At 42.0% G+C, this 16,452-nt stretch overlaps 1 protein-coding gene across 9 annotated transcripts in view; it reads left to right on the forward strand.

Annotated features, from left to right (window-relative positions):
- Positions 1-16,452, forward strand: part of RGS6 (regulator of G protein signaling 6) — a gene marked incomplete at its 3' end in the record, with an annotated part of 299,068 nt that overhangs the window by 18,282 nt on the left and 264,334 nt on the right. For 6 of the 9 annotated variants that reach the window (XR_013929786.1, XM_080397635.1, XM_080397636.1 and 3 more), the window contains exon 1: positions 8,665-14,388. Coding sequence is in view for 8 of the 9 variants with exons in the window: in XM_080397635.1 (XP_080253761.1) it covers positions 14,305-14,388 (84 nt within the window). Of the gene's footprint in view, positions 1-255; positions 940-8,664; positions 14,389-16,452 lie in introns of those variants that run through there. The other 3 variants (XM_080397631.1, XM_080397630.1, XM_080397629.1) reach the window with 3 other exon arrangements.

The raw sequence follows: 16,452 nt of genomic DNA on the forward strand, positions 1-16,452 counted from the left end.
CCGTCCCGGTCCCGCCGCGGAGAGCGGAGCCCCGGCCCGGCGGGAGGGGCTGCGCGGGCGGCCCCGAGGGGGCGGTTTACTCCGAGTTGGTAGTTGCGGGCAGGTGCACGGCGGTGCGTGTTACCGGTGCCTGCCTGTGCATACACCGGCCCGCGCCGCCGGGCGGGCGGGGGAGGCTGTGCCCCCCCCCCCCCGACCATGTGTCCCCCCAGCCCGCCCCGGCCGCCGTCCGCCTTCCCGCGGCAGGGGCCCGGCGGCGGGTCACGGCCCGGGCGCGGGGGGCGCCTGGCTTCGCGCAGCGGTGCGGGGCTGCCGTTCCCCCGGGGCTCGGCTGGGGTTCGGGGGACGCGGTGTCCCAGCAGGGACAAGGGCTGTGCCCGGGGAGCCGGGGCTCGGCGGGGGCGCGGGGTGGAGTGGTGGTGCCCGGGAGCCGCAGAGCTTTTTGGGGGAAGGGAAGGCCTCGGAGCAGGACGGGGGGAGCCAGCGCTGGGGTACGGCTTGAGGGGGGAGCTGGTGTCTCGTGGGAAAACTTGGGAGCAGTTTCAGTTGGGTAGTGTGTGGCAATAGTACACTTTCATCCCCCAGCAAAGTGCGTTAGCTCGAAGACGGACCGTGTGCGAGAGTAAAGCTGCCAGGCACTCTCCTCCCAGAGCCTTAATCTCCTGTGACACTAAAAGCATCTCCTTAGTCACTAGCTGCGACAGCATAAATAGAGGAATAGGTTGCGGGGCCAGCAAGGAGCTTCCAGTGGTTTTTTTCCGAGGAAGATGCAGATTTTTGTTTAGAGAACGGCATGCTGCTGCTCGTACGGTGCAGACGCAGCAGCAGTCAGAGCCGCTGCTCCGAGGAGCTGGCTGCGCCTGTGGCTCTGCTCCTGCCGCCCTGCCTGCCCCGGCACTGCGCTGGCTGCCGGGCGCAGCCCCGGCTGGGACAGCCTAGGTAAGTTGGGGCTTGCTTCAGCTGACCGGCGAGGGGCTTGCCAGAACGGCATCCAGGGGTAGCCTGTGTGCTACAAGAGCAGCATGACACTTCCCAGCTCTTCCCTGAAATTAAAGATATGCGTGATTGCTTTTGATTGATTTTTATTTGCTGACTTACCGGTGTGTAGGGCTCGGAAAACAGAAAAATGTGTCTTTGATAAATAAAGCCATGCTGTAAAATTCACCTTTGTGTTGGTGTGTTAAACTGTATATTGCTGGCTTCCCACCTCAAAGAAAGCTACGTTTGATTTGTGTTTGTGTGTTTCTGGGGGAAGTGCTTTCAGAGCTGTGAGTGGGAAAAGCACTTTGTAAATGTATAGTGTTATTTGTAATTGCTTGCTGAAGAACATAATGAAAGAGATTAACTGTAGTTCAAAGCTTTGGGGATTTAAGGCATTTGTTATCATCGTAAATATTCTTCAAGGCTGATTTGGCTTTGTTTTTAAGTGGAAGGCTGTGTACACTTGCTATCATCCACTTCTTTCTTTCCCTTCGCCCCCCCCCCCCCCCCCCCCCCATGCCAGATTTCTTCTCATCTTGCATATTGCAAGAACTAGTGATTTTTTTTTTGCTGTGTGGTTATGAGCTGTAATACTTTCTCACCAGCTGACTGGGAGCAGTTTCACTATACTTTCTTGTAAATCTGCTTTAAAAAAGAGGTCAGATGTTGAAGAGCAGTTATTGACTTGGGGGCATATGGTTACAAGCACAGAATAATAGTGTTCATTGCTTGGATGTGTGTGTTAAATGCTGAAGAAACTGTTTAGACTCAGCCAGTATTGACTTCATTTTCAGATGAGCTGTTCCTTTTTCTTACGACCTGACTAATAGAATAATTAATGTCAAACATTCCAGTTTCTTTCCTAACTGGTTACAAGTGTGGTGGAGTTTAGATAGCCTTTATTTTTTCTGTTTTGAACTGTAGTAGTGGTCAGAAAGATAAATAGTTATTTGCTACATATCTCATACTGACATTTGTAGTAATAGATGTTTGAAGATTGCTGTTCACCTACCTGACTGATTTTTCTGGTTTCTTCTTACTACCCTGCCCTTCTAAGAAAGGGCATGATAACGAGCTGCGTATAGTCATTGTCAACACCGCTTGCCTTAGTTTCTCTCTGATCGTTCCTGTGAAGCAGGTAGTGCAGATACCTTTTAATCAATAACACGTGAGGATAAGAGGAAAAAGCATGTCCTCTTAAAGCAGCAATTGCCTCCTTGCTAATCACTTACAAGGTGTTGCAGTGCCTAGCCTGTAATTCTGGTGGAGCACACTGATACGACAGAGGAGAGCAGAGCACTGTTCATTCATGGGAGTAACTGTGTTTTGGTTCATGTTTCTGAGGCAGCTGGAGGAAAGCTGAGTGTACGGACAGGCAATGCTAGGATCTGTTGTCCTCCCTTTGAGCAGCCAAGAAGGGGACAAAAGGAGAGGGCAGTCCTGTCCCAGCAGACTGCAGCAAACTAGCAGATGGCAGGGAAAGAGAAGCTGCTGTGTGTGGAGTAGAAGGAAGACAAAATAGCTGCAGTGTGTCATCTTAACACGGTATGTTAGGATGCTATGCTAGTCTGTGGTGAAACTTCTGAATCTTGCAGTGCTGTGGCTCAGGCATCCTAGGATGTTGTGGAGTGATTATCTTTTTCACTGTTCTCAATAACAATATGAGTCTCCAGCTCTGCAAAAATAAGGGATAACTAACGTGGAGGCTCTGGTCAGAGATACTCTTGATATCTAAATCAAACCCTGCAGCTGTAAAAGTGACAGCAGAACGAGGGCAAGCTGCTTTTCCCATGTCCAGTGTTACAAGAGTGCAGTTTTGCCCTTATGATCAGTTGTGTTGTGTGTGCTCATCACCTGGAGCTTCAGTCGCATTTCTGCAAGCGATCTAGGCTCTCTAGAAGGGTGATTGTATGAACAAACAGGTCCACTGAGCAGCTTCGAACTGTTTCAGGATACAAATATTGCATCTAGTTGCCAGAACCGAAATGCTCCTGGTTCCTTATGGGACTCCTCTCAGCTTCTTCTCAACTGCATTATTATCTATGTTAATTCATACCACAGTATTATAATTGCAAAGAAAACCTGGGTACAATAAGAATGTTCATGATTGAGAAGGGTGTTTTTTCATGTCGGTCTTTGAACTGCTGTCACCAATGTGGCACAAGACAACGCTCTGCCATCTGAAGTATAAAACAAGATAGAAGGAAGATATCATGGCCCTGTGTTATATTGAAGGTGTAGTAGTACTTTTAACCCTGAACGCTTGTGGCTCTGTCCACATATGAGTGGAAAGCTGACCAGAGCTGTGCTGGCCAAGCACGTTTCAGAAACACTTAAGGTGCCTGCGGGTGGTGATGGGTACCACCTTGGGTTTTTAGAAGCATCTGGATGAGTCAGTCACCTGGCTCCTGTGGAGTTACACATTTGACCTCCTCAGGCTACAAAATTTCCTGTTTGCATCTCTGAGCACTTGCATATAGTTGAACATCTGTCTTAATGTTTGGAGCTAAATTACTATGTTCCTACATGTCTTAACTTTTTTTTTTTTTTTTCCTCCCCCTGCAAATTTCTGCCTCCACTCCTCATTTCTTAACTTTCTGTTTAGTGACTGTGGAAAATGCTGCTCATGTGGCGGTGGTGGATTTATGGCGGTTTAGAGGTGGCTAGAGTGCACACAGTCTGAAGTACTTTGAAAAATCTGGTGTATCTTTATACCCTTGAAAAGGTAGTAGTAGATGTATCAGGGAGAGTTCAAAACTGTTTGATTACAATTTTCCTTCAGTGATATAGTGACTTTTAAAATTTTTAAAGGATGATATTAACGTTAGAGAATCTGCAGTGCTTTCTTAATCTATATAAATTTTACCATGAAATGACTCTTCTATGTTTTCACTTACTGTTTCCAGCTGGAGTAATAGCATATTGTGATGACTGGGGAATGAGCTAATTTCTGCTGTTGTGCTCTATCTGTGAGGAGGAGCAAGAAAGAAGAGCTAATTTATATTTTCCTCATTGGTTGTCAAGCTCTAGAAAGATTGTGGAGTCAAGAGAGACTGCTGCTACCCACTTGTGTTACATCAGATCTCATACTATTTTTTTTAACGTCTCTGTAGCTGGTGGCAAAGAATGTGGAGAGAGAAAGAAAGAGAGGTAGGTTAAAATTTCAGTGAGCAAGAAGGTTTTGACATCCCAAGAGCTCTGCATTGTCATGCTGGAAACAGCTGTCTGTTCCTGGACTCAGCAGCAGTGTAAGGCACAGGTACTGCACTACTACATGTGGGTGGTGGGGACCATGAGATAGTTAAAGCAGTGAAGAGGAATTGGTGCTGTATTTTTGCCAGCAATCTTCAAGTACATGTTGCAAACATCATCACAGTGGAAAGGGATGATATTTTGTCTTTTTCACTGTATAGAACCTGGCATCAGTGGTGAAAGGTTCGCAAGGTAGTTAAAAGCTTTTCAGATTGATTACTACAGACCTACTATGCTATGGGGATGTGTGTTGAGCAAATGATAACTAATGGTTTGAAAGTCAGGGCTTGTATGTTCAATTTATTGCTCTGTCATCCATTATGTGAATGTGGGAAGTCACTTAATTTCATTGTGATTTAGTTTATCATTTTGTAAAAGAAAATAATATTTGCCTCTGTCGTGGATGAGCAATTAGTTTCAGATTATGTCTTTGCTAGTGTAACAGCAGTCTGGCATAGACATGTATTAGCTCAATTAAAGGAACTGTCTTTATAGCAATATAGTGTAACAGCAGCAGTATTAAAGTATATTAGTATTTATAAGGTACCTAGCATATATTGGTATTTGTAGTAGTCCAGTTGTGGCATTGTAGAGTTCAGGGTAGATGAACCACTGCGGTGGGATTTGTTGACTCTGCTGAACTGTGTGGGTTTGTGAACTTAAGCTACCTGATTCAGGAGTGGCTTAGATACTTTTTACATTGCAATCACTGAAGTGATTTGAATGTAATTTGCATCTGAAAAGGCTGTGTGTTGTTGTGATGAACAGCAGGGCAGTGAAATCATGGTACATTGCATCATGTCTTTGAAGAACATGGGATGCAACCAATTGTGTTCATTTGCATCAGGGGTGTTGCACAGTGCCACATATTCAAAAGCACCTGTTCTTGTGGGTAGCAAATTTCCCATTTTATTTGATTGTAGGGTACTTGCAATTTTCTATCCTCTTGAGAATGAACAACCAGCAAGAACTCTCAGCACTCTGAAGTGTTTTAAATGACAGTGCAGTCATTGATCAATGCAGGGGTGGATTGGTTGTTATATCAATCTTGCATTGGACTTGAAGGGAACTTCATTTCAGCAAGCTACTGTTTGGAACAGGTAGTTTAGGTGTACCAGTTCTGAATTTGGAATCCAACAGGTACTGGGGCCTATATATTTTTTATTTTAATATGTTGATTTTCTTGTCAGCCTACATTACAGCATCCTTTAGTTTGTGCTGCTTCTTCGCATTCAATTTTCTCTTTCCATCAGTCTTCCTCAGTTGTTTTCAACTAATTGGATACAGTGTAAAATATCCTTCCCCCAGAAGCAGCTTACTGTTGCATTCTGTTTTTTCTCTGGTGAATAAAAAATAAGTCACTTTCAGAGATGGTGTATTTGATAGATCAGCTTCATAGACAGTATGCTCTTAGCACACCTTAACTGATCCAAGGAAGAGGATTTTTCAAAGGATTTATGTTGGAGAAGGGATTAGAAGTCTACCCTCAACTTCTGTATTATCCATGCAGTTACTCGTTTTCCACAGGGAATGATTCTGGCCAGCAAGTTGGCATTCTTGCAAAACAATGAAATAACAGCTTCAGCTCTCTCCTTTGCAAGTGCTTCTTGCAGACTGATAGAACTTTATAAATACTGTAGTAGTTTGGGATCACCAATTCAGATGACATTCAAAGCTGGGCTATAGCTATCTCTTTGCATTTGTAAATTCATAGAGCACTGACGCTTGTTTCAGTTAAATATTCAGCTTACATTTGCTGTTACATTCTTTGTAGCTAACCTTGGTAACAGTGAGTTGGCTCGGAGCCTTTCCGAGAGCACTTGCACGCACAGCAGTATTATTTTATTGGAAAGGTAGATTGATTGCAGGTGGATACTGCATTTTGTTCTGAATTCTTTGGAAGAAGGGTGGGTGTATTGGAGACAGTTTCTTCCTGCCGTATAACCTCATCCTGGTCCATTAAAAGTAAATTTGGTATGCAAGTGCCCATTTTAACAATGGATTTCAAAAGGGAAAAATCTGCCTTATTGATAAGCAATTCATGTCTCAATATTCACTACTATGCATCCCCATTCCATTTTTCCTTTCGGTTGTCTTGTTCTCCTTGTTCACCTATCTGTCAAACAATAGATTGAAAACTCTGGAAGTGGGAAAGATCTTCATTTAAGTCAGCAATGCTTCCAGCATACCTTGGCTGGATAGACCAGAAAACAGGTTGTATATATTGCGCTCTAATTAAAAAAAACCAAAAACAAACAAACAAACAAAACCAAAACAAAAAAAAACCCCAATGCCTCTAAACAGGCATGAAAGAACTTGGGACCTAGTCAGTGTCAGATGCCAAGAAAAGTTACTTTATCTTGGCTTCCACTCCTCACTTTCCTGGATGTGACATCCAGTTGCAGCGAGTATTTTCAGCAATCTAAAATAGCTACAAATATCTGCAGATTTAGAAATATGTAGAATTGGAATGGTATGCCTCCCTGGAGAAAGAGGAGGAAAGTAATCAACTGCCATAGTTTATCAAGAATTAGTCTGATCATTTGCCAGGTGATTGAGACAGGTCACATGTGGATAGCACAACTGGAACCGTCTATCCTTAGTGGTGTTGCCTGTTGTATAGTTATGTGCAGGGTGAGTACTGCCACAGTTGTCACAGTTGGAGAGAAAACTGGTCAAGGCCACAGAGAATTCCCTCTTTTGGAGGTGGTGCCAGGACTTGGTGACCCCTGGTTAGCAATGTCCTGCTTAGACCACCACACTGAATATTTACTCGTTTTATTAAAGGACATGAATAACTGGGGGCAGCAAGTGATTGGAGAGTACCTAAGGAAACCAGCTGCTCACACTGGATTACACAGTGGGCTGAGTTTAAACTTGTAGACTGTGTCTGCCTGCAGGAGGCCAAGTCACATGGATCGCCTCGTGTTTGAGAGCTAGCTCTGCCTAAAAGATGGCTGTGTCGATAGCGTGTATCCTTGGACAGAGAGGTGTCCTCTGGCCACCAGGTGGTACCTCTGTGGGCTGAAGATAAAACGATTGTTATGTATGTTTTTTCCAAGTACAGTGTTTAAAAAAAAAAAAAAGCGAGGTGGTTCTGCACCCCACCAGAACGATGAGGTTATATATCACATGCCTTGGGACATGTTGAGAGGCTGTATGGTGTTGCAGAACCTAATGGGAGATTGCTGGAGGAATGGGTAAGAAGTAGGGAGCCAAACCCAATGTAAGGTCATACATACTGACTCTTGGGAGCAACTGGTGATGGAGGAGAACTGTGTTCTCAGACCTATGTCCACATACTGGTTTGAAGCTCTACAAGAGAGAACCTTGGGAGCAAACTAGCAGTTTAGTGGTATGGGTGATTGGGGGTCTAGAGTTTGCTCACTGTCCTAGGACTGTGTGGAAATGTAGGCATACCACATCCAATGTAGGATGTTTTAAGGCAAGCTTTTCCATAGGAAGCACCTAGTTACATGTACGGAAGGGGACTGCACCTTTAGGAAATGTCTGTAAGAGTAGAAGAAATCAGAAATCCCAGTCTTCATCAGGACCTGTTTCCCTAAAGAGAAGAAAAAGGGGGTGTCCCAGAATTGGGTCTTTTCTTGCTGCTCTGGCAGGGTGAGGCAAAAATCTCTGCTGTTTCCGTGCCCGGATGTGTGCCTGTCTTTTGTCCTGCCAGTTGCAGAGCTAGAGAAGTGTTGAGCTCCAGCACTTCAGCATGGGACTCCCTGTGAGCTGGTACCTCAGAAAGGGGAGGAATGGGATCCTTTAGAATGCACAAATTCTTCCAGTATAAACAAAACTCCTTTCTCACAAACAAAGAGGATGTAATTTGGCAAAAATTTGAACGTTAAGTGCAGTTGCTGGAAGTGTTTATAATTTGTTCCTTAAAAAAGGACAACAGACTGAATATTGTTGATAGTGGTGCAGTGCTCAGCACTTGTGAGGAGGAGAAGGTCTGGGATGATCTTCCACTGGGAAAGTATTTTCAGAGGAACTTCAGTTACAATTTGATGCCCAAAACAGTAGGGTTTTAGATGCTTTGGAAGCTGTACTTCGCTGGTTGAATGCAGACTCCCTCTGCTGCTTCTCTCTGCAGGGGAGCAGCACCATGGTATCCAGAGTGGCAGTCTGTCACTGCTAACTGTGGTGTGGCATCCCTACACGGGGATGCCCAGCTCCTGTTTCACTAGCCCTTATGTCTTCATCATCTGGTTCAGGAGAGGAACATGCTTGCAGAGCCTTGTTCTGCTGAGCACGGTGGTCAGCAGTGCTGTGTGTAATACCAGCCTTTCCCCTTCTCACCAGTAAGGATACTGGAGGAGATGGTGGAGTTTTGATCTTAGCTCCGGTCTTCCCGGCTTTTTTACCTGATTCGGATGGATGTTGTTTCAGTTCCTCTGTGGAAAGTTTTTTCACTAGTCATACAGGTTTACTGCTGAAGGAAGAGAAGAGGTGACTTTGTGCAGTGCTCAGACTGAGCTACGCCGGTTAAAAGCAGAGTATAGTCCAGGTTGGACCTGGGGATCCTGCGGTTGATGTATTTGCTTTGGTGAACAGGATGACTTCTGTGATACGCTGTATGTTGTCTCTAGTGTACACACCTTGCTTGGTATGCCCAAATCCTAGTTTAATGAAGTAATAGTTAACTAGGAGAGGAACATGAAGATGAGTTTCTTTCTTCCCAGCTCAATTCTAGAGAGGCTTTTGTAATGGATATGGAATATCAACTTAATGGGGACTAACTGAATTCAGAATAACTGATTTTTCTTTTCCCCACCACCCGTCTCATCCCTCCTATCACCTTAATAACATGATCTATTAGATCTAAATATTCTAGCAGACCAGGTAGGGATTTTTCCTATTACCAGCTCAACAAGGCATGTGATTATATGATTTCTCAGGCATGTGGAAAGTCATATAGTCTAGATATATTTCACTAATTAGAAAAAAATTAACTAGATATTAATGACATGAAATTATATTTTACTCTATGATTGTGTGCTAAAACTCTAAATTTCTCATGATTTGACATTAGCACTACATGCCAATTATAAGCTGTCCTTTAAATACATTAATTACATAGCATAAAGGTAATTTCCACTTACTGTCACCTAAAATTGTATTTCAGCTGATTGGTGCTGACAGATATCTACATGGGGATTCATGTAGTAGATTCTGTTTTCTGGGATTAATTTTTTGCGTATTATAACAAACTTTCTTATTTTATCTCAGATGTGCAAGAAATGTTTTCCACTGTGAATTTTGCTTATTAAGTTGACAATTTATTTATTAAAATGGACGATAAGAGTTCAAATATGACCTTGTATTGGACTGTTAAGTCCAGGTGATATTTTCAAGAAATAGTTTGTTTTGCAGAATTTCTTCTATCTTTGTACTTCTTTCTTTCTCTATTATCTTTAAAATCCAGAGTCTATAAGGACTCCTAGATGGGGTAATTTCTGTGAAGAACATGGGGGTTTGTGCTTATAAGAGTTTTTTTACAGCAGTCTTGTTTACAATAGTCTTCTCTTACAGTAATCAAGGTATTTGATAACACCAATGGGAATCTACTTACTGCTTAGCTGTTTTCATTGAATTTACATATACACAGAGATTAAATGCTGACAGTATTTATGCACTAAAACATAATGGTTATGTTCTTGAAGTTTTATTATTCAAATTCTGCACCAAAAACTCTAAAGAAGTGAGTTGTGGGGAGAAATCCCACCAGGTTTTCTTGCTTTCTGGAGCATTTTTTAAATGGGTTATTCCAGTTTAAAGGAGTTCACCGATCCTTTTGTAACATACGGGAACCATATCTCTTTGCAGCTTCAGGTTTTTGAGAGAATTTGAGGAGCCTCATCAGATAACAGAGAGAAGACTTGCTATGTTTCAGTACATTTTATCAGTGGCTGCCTATCTAGTCCATTCTGTTTATGTTTCTCAGGAAAAAGCAGAACTGTTCTATAATAAAGATTAAAACATAAAAAGGAAAAAATCAGCAAGAGGCAAATATACCCTCTCTTTTTAGGATATTTTTGGGAGTGTTTTTTAAGGGCTTAATAGGCCATCTTATCCATAAACGAGAAGTTGAAGGCTGCTGATTTCCTCCTTGTGTGTGACAGTGAGAGAACAGTTAGCGCAAATGGTTTTCAATTTTTATCACTTTTGCTGCTGAGGAGTCTAGATTACTGCAAGCATGGCTGTTGTCAGAAAAACAGCTGTGGGAAAACAGCATCTTTTGAACCTGAAAGTTGGAATTTAGGGACCATTTAATTTTTGAAGATACACTTCTGGATTTAGATTGCTGGTGTGTGGATACAGGCTGTTACAAGATACCCACTGGTAATGTAGTAAACTGCCTGTAGAAGTAAGGAGTTGACAGTGCTCTTCAGGTGAGGCTCTTAACTGGAGGCTGTGTATGAGTAACCAGTTGTTCGGGTTTTTTTTAAACTTCAATAAAACATTTTTTTGTCCTTCTCAGGCCAGTGTAATTTAAATGCCTGTGTAAGACCAAGCTGAATTCTCTTTTGGCTGATGCATCGCAAGATTCAGAGGACACGCTCTGTTTTTAAACTGTGTAGTGATGTAGGACTGACTTTCTGCTTGCATCTTGAGTAGACTGGGCTGGCAGTGAGAAAAAATGGTGTAGAAAGAATATATTTCAGTAGGATCCCTTGAAAAATTAGCCCTGTTATTATTTCATGTCAGGCTATGGGGTTTGTTTTTTAACAGAGAAATATGCAAGTCAGATGTAGACTTTGAGATATCATTATATTATTAAAGGGTTGAAATGCAGCAGTTTAACATAGTATTAGGGTAAAAACTTGTACTTTGAATGTGAGCAGTCTCATTTGTGTTTGCAGTAGGTAGCCTGCATCACGGGAACCTTGGCTCTGGGCTCTCCATCCTTGACCCTTGTGGTCTGTCCACAGGCATAGATGCTGGGGTGTTCCCTTGGGGCTATGTTGATGTTGCTCCTCCATTGGAAGTGTTGCTGATGTGTAGCCAGCGGTTTGTGTTCATTGGGTGTTAAGTCTGTGCCACAATTCTCAGGCTAGGTAGAACACCCTGTTTGTGAATCGGTTTGAAACCAGGCTTTAGCATGGCAGAGTGCAGGGAAGCAGTTCTGTATCACTGGGTGCTGAGCTCCACTCAACTCCCATATGTTAGAAAGCACAGGTGTAATGAGATCCACGGGGACCCATTATTGCTTTGCTTTCACCTTGAAGAGCCAAGATCATGCCCATGTTGTGTCACTTGTCTTATTTTCTTATTCATTCTTTTTAACTCTCTAGAATAAGAATACCATCTAAGAAACAATTTTCTGTTGTTTGGTTTCTTTTTTTTATTTTCTTTTAAAAAGCAGTCTAAAAGAAAGAGAAGAACCTTGTGTGATGGTCAGAGCTATCACAGTTCCTCAAGGGCCCTGGGGGACGCCTGGTCCAGGGGCTGCATTAAGGCTCAGCCTAGCACCACCAATGCCTGGGCTGCATGGAGGCGATGCCTGCACTTTGCTCTGGGATGCACCTCAGTCTTACCTAGCCTCCAGCCTTGTACTCTGTGACATTCATCCTACTGTGGCCCTGCTCCTGACTGAAACCCAGCAGGAGATAGTGGGCATCAATGGGAAGCGCTTTTGCAAATTTGTCTTCCAACAACAGGTTTGTTTGTATTGATTACCTTTTGCAGATCTTCAGAGGCAGTCAGTGGCTCCCTCAGTGTCACTGTGAACAGCATGACAGCCACTGCTACATATTGTGCAAGATATTTTTGCCTTGTACAGAGTACATGAAAACTTTCAAGACCTGCTATGGGGGAAAATCCTGAAGTATTAGAAAAGATCAAGTGAGCTGACATTGTACCAAGAACAAGAGAATTTGTAAGTGGGGATGTTCAAAGTGACTAATGCAATGAGCGAACTGCAGCGAAGTAATGCTGCAGAGGGCTTTTTGATTAGAAATTGCTAATCTCTTCTTTAAAGGAGCATAGCTCAATTAAAAACTAATGGCAATTGTATTCTTTTAAAGTGTGCATATATAATCTCAGATATAATGTAAGTAGTGAACGTGGTCTTTATATACTGCAGGTGAAGCTGGAACTTGGGTTACTTATGTTTTCAATTCTTTGTAATTGCCTTCAGAAAGTTACATAAAATCTGTACCTAGTTTTTGCCTCATTCAGTTGTGATGACACCTAAAGCCTGATTTAGTGCCTTAAAATCATGACTAAGAAGTGCTGTGAAAATACACATTAGTGTAAATAATTCAAAGTGCTATAATTTTGAAATGCTTTACCCTTCATCATTTGTGCTATGTAATTGTTTTTGCATCTATTAGTTTCGCTTAGAGCATTTATTCCCCTTCCTTTTTAGCTCGTGACCTGGCACAACAGTGCAGTGTTTGGGCTTCTAGGAAGACATGAGACTATAACAGGAGTTAAAATAAATTTGTGTCCTTTAAATATAAATAGTGTCTAAATTGGTTTGAACATGCTTTTGAAAGATAATAGATATGTGCATTGTTTAATTTGAGATAGAATTGTATTACTGAGTTTCAAAATTGGTATGTACATGTACGAATGCGTTTGTGCCCACAGTTTGTGTGTATGCATACTTTATGAAAGAAAGACATGAAGGAATCTGGATTGATTTAGGTTATTTAACCTTGGTCTCTATTATCCCTTGCTCAAAGGGGTACCTCAGCTGCTTCTGGCTCCAGTGGAGGATGCCATGTTACAGCAATAGCTTTTTCACTGCTGAGACAGGACAGAGCTGGGATGTGGTCTGAGGTTGTCAGATTCTGGCACTTGACTTGTTCTTGGGAGCTGATAACTGACAGCTAGAATGGCTTTGGGCTGTATTATAATTGAGTGATATGTATGTATATTATATGCTGGGGCACTCCGTTGCCTGTAGGAATGTGAAAAGTGGGTAGAGAAAGGAATAGGAAAGTATCTTCCCCTTAAGGGAGGCAGTTCAGTGGTAAACTGTGTTCTAGCAATGACTGTAGATTATGCATGTGTGAGCATAGACTGTTTTGGTCTCGATTTTTAATCAAATATGTTGAGATGGGAAATTTCAATACTTCTATTGTTAAAGAAATGTCGCTTGTCAAGCAGCTTTAATGCCAGTGTCTGTAAGAGGCGATGTTACCTCTTAGGCTGGGAAAGGTCACCCAATGGCTCCACAGCAGCTTTTAATTTAAGATGTAAATTGTCAAACGTGCTGGTGGAAGAAAAGTTTAAAATATAGTATTTGACTTAGAATGTAAAGTGTCCTTCCTGCACCACTGATGTTTTTGCCTCAAGCCTGGCATGATCTGGAAGAGATAAGGCAGCACTTCAGTGCTTCTAGAAGATAGTTTGGCTTAAGGAGTACTATGCGTGGTTGTTTACCTGTGTCCAGCTGCCTCACCCCGGATCTATCATGAGGTGAAGGAAGCTGCTGACTGAGCAAGCAGCTATGCCTCCCCAGATCCTGGCTGCTGCCCTAGGGTTGGGAAGGGCTGGAGGCGGCTCTGAGTGTCCACAGATGACAACCAGCAGTGTGCCTGACAGTCTGCTGCACCTGCCGGTCCCAGTGGGGTTTCACTCTGTCTTACAGCGAGCTTTTTATCCTGGTTGGCTTTTTGTTTGAGGGTACCTCAAAAGCCCCTAGAAAAGTCTAAGCTGTTTGTGCTTTATAGCAAGGAAAGGAAGTGTGTGAATTATTAATTGGTCTTCTGTTGAATGGGGGTGTATAATAAAAGATTAGAAATGGGGGAGAAATCTGTTTGTGTGCAGGATAACCCAAACCACAGCGGTATGCAGCTTGGTGGCCCTTGCCCATTGGGGTACTGTGCTTTAGACAAATCAGTTCAAAGCATTTAACTGTCTGACATGGTGTGATAAAATCCTGCAGTGGGTGAAGTCTGGATCATGGCTGCCTGTGTACCATCCTTGTGTGTTTGTCTTGGAGGTAGTGGTAGAAAGTATCATTTTCTGATAACTATCATGCTCCCCTGCAGCCTGGGGTGATGCTGACCTTTGCTCCTGTCTTTGCAGTCTGAGCGACGAGAGACAAACATGGCCCAAGCACCCACTGATCCAAGTAATGTGGAAACTGCTGACCCAGAGGAGAGTTCTCCAAATATGATAGTCTACAGAAAGGTAAGAATTTGGAGCTGCTTGAAAAAATCTCTTATGTGGTTGGCTGGTAAAAGGATCCTATGCCCCTTTTGAAGTCAAAGGTATGTTTCGGGCTGCTTGGATGCATACCTGAAACAGTTTTCAGGAAAGTCAGTAATTAAAACTATAGCATTTGAAAGCTTGGAAGCCTTATTCTGTTCAGTGGAAGCATGTAAGCTTGTTAATATAAAATATTGGATGACAAACTAATAACTCAAAATTTGTAATTTCTTGTGAATAGTTGTGATGTGACTCTAGCTCATCATTCAAGTTTACGCAGTCTAGCTAAAAGGATTGTACGTACCTTCCAAGTTTTATCACACTAAGCATAAAGCAACTGGAATGCAGCAATCTTGTAGTACAAACTTTTCTATTTTCATATTGTGTTTTTTGTTGCATGACTTACAGTCTTTGCAGGTAGTTGTTACTTCTTCCTGTTGCACTGCTTAAATTAAAAAGAGAAACCTCTCAAGTGCTAGTGAAAAATGAGTTAGGGCAAAGGTAAAATAAGAGCAATGTATGATGTCAAAGAACATTCTTCCACCATGATAAAATGTCTTATTCTGAAGTACTTTGGAGGTAGAATAAAAGATGGAGAACAATCTATTGACCCATTTGCTAAGGCATTGTTATACTCTGGTGTCGGTGTATCTGTTATCTATGAAATTGAAATTTAATGAAATCATATAGATTTTATTTAGTCTGCAAAATGTTTCTTATGTAGCATGTGAAAATGTTGTATGGTTCTTTCAAAAATAAAATTTCTTGCATGGCCCCAGCTACCATTCTGTTAACTCAACAGCTACAATGCTAGCTCAAATCAAGTTTCCTTGTGTAGTACAACACTGGGTAAAATTTATATTTTCACTCATTTTTACACCTTACAAAATAGCTGTGAATAACTAAAATGTGTTGGGTGTACATGGTACTGTTTTCTACTTGTGTGACTGTAATCTTGATGACTTTCATCTGCTGAGAAGATAATTCGGGTTTCATATAGAGCATAAGTTGTTTGAAGTGTTACTTTCTGATAACTGTAATTTTGATTTGGTTGTTGCATATTTGGTTTGAAATCTGGAATTGTTAACATGGGAAAAATTTCTGGGTAATGTGTAGGCTTGTTTGTTTTGAATGTGTTATGAACACATTTTGGCTGCTAATTTGGAAGTAGGAGTAGTTGGTTAGTCAGATTATCTTTTTAGAACGTGTTTGCTGAGAGGTCCAGCACCCCCGTAGGTTGAAGTAGATACGGGATATGAAAGTTCTTGGTTGCATGATCTAGAATTAGGGCGTTAAGTCTGTGGCTCTGCAGAGAATCCACTTACCTCTTCTTGAAAACATGATTTTATTTGAATGAGCCTCACTTTCTATTAATCTCATAGCATTTCTGCTAAAGATTCCTCCCTTTCTTTGCCTTTACAGTGTTTCATTTTTGTCCCTGTAGAATAAGACTTGCAAGTTCTGTGGTATCAACGGGGAATGTACTCATACCATTTGATTCCTTTCTCCTTACTGGTGTTCCTCAGATGTCAGTATTATCAGCCCTTCATAATATAGTCATCTGTCAAAATAAAATAGCATGCCCCATGCTTTGTTCAGTAAAACTGTGTTCTGTATTGTCAATATTAAGCTAACGCATGTCTGTCAGTTGGTTTTTTTGTTGCTTTTATGAATAGGTTTAATATTACCTGTTCTGTAAAGTTCATTTCCATTGGTGATTGACTTTCTAAATCTAATTTACTGTTTGATATCAGTTATATGTATTACACATCAATTACATGTTCCTTAGTTTAGAAATCCTATGCAAAATCTCAGACAAGACTTTGATTTTCTTGATTATCTCTGCTGTCTCCAAATGAGTGTTTAGCTCTTCGTCTTTCATTTCCTTTCAAATGGCTTGATTGCCAGTAATGAATGAGAAAAACACTGCACTGGACTCCCTGAAATACAGAGCAAATCTGCCAGCATACTGTACAGTTCAGGGCTAGCCTTGTCTTACAGTCAAATAAAAAGTTTGCCCCTCACAGCAGGGATCCTGAGATGCAA

This window comes from Falco punctatus, assembly GCF_963210335.1.
Source record: "Falco punctatus genome assembly, chromosome: 7".
NCBI classification, from domain to species: domain Eukaryota; kingdom Metazoa; phylum Chordata; class Aves; order Falconiformes; family Falconidae; genus Falco; species Falco punctatus.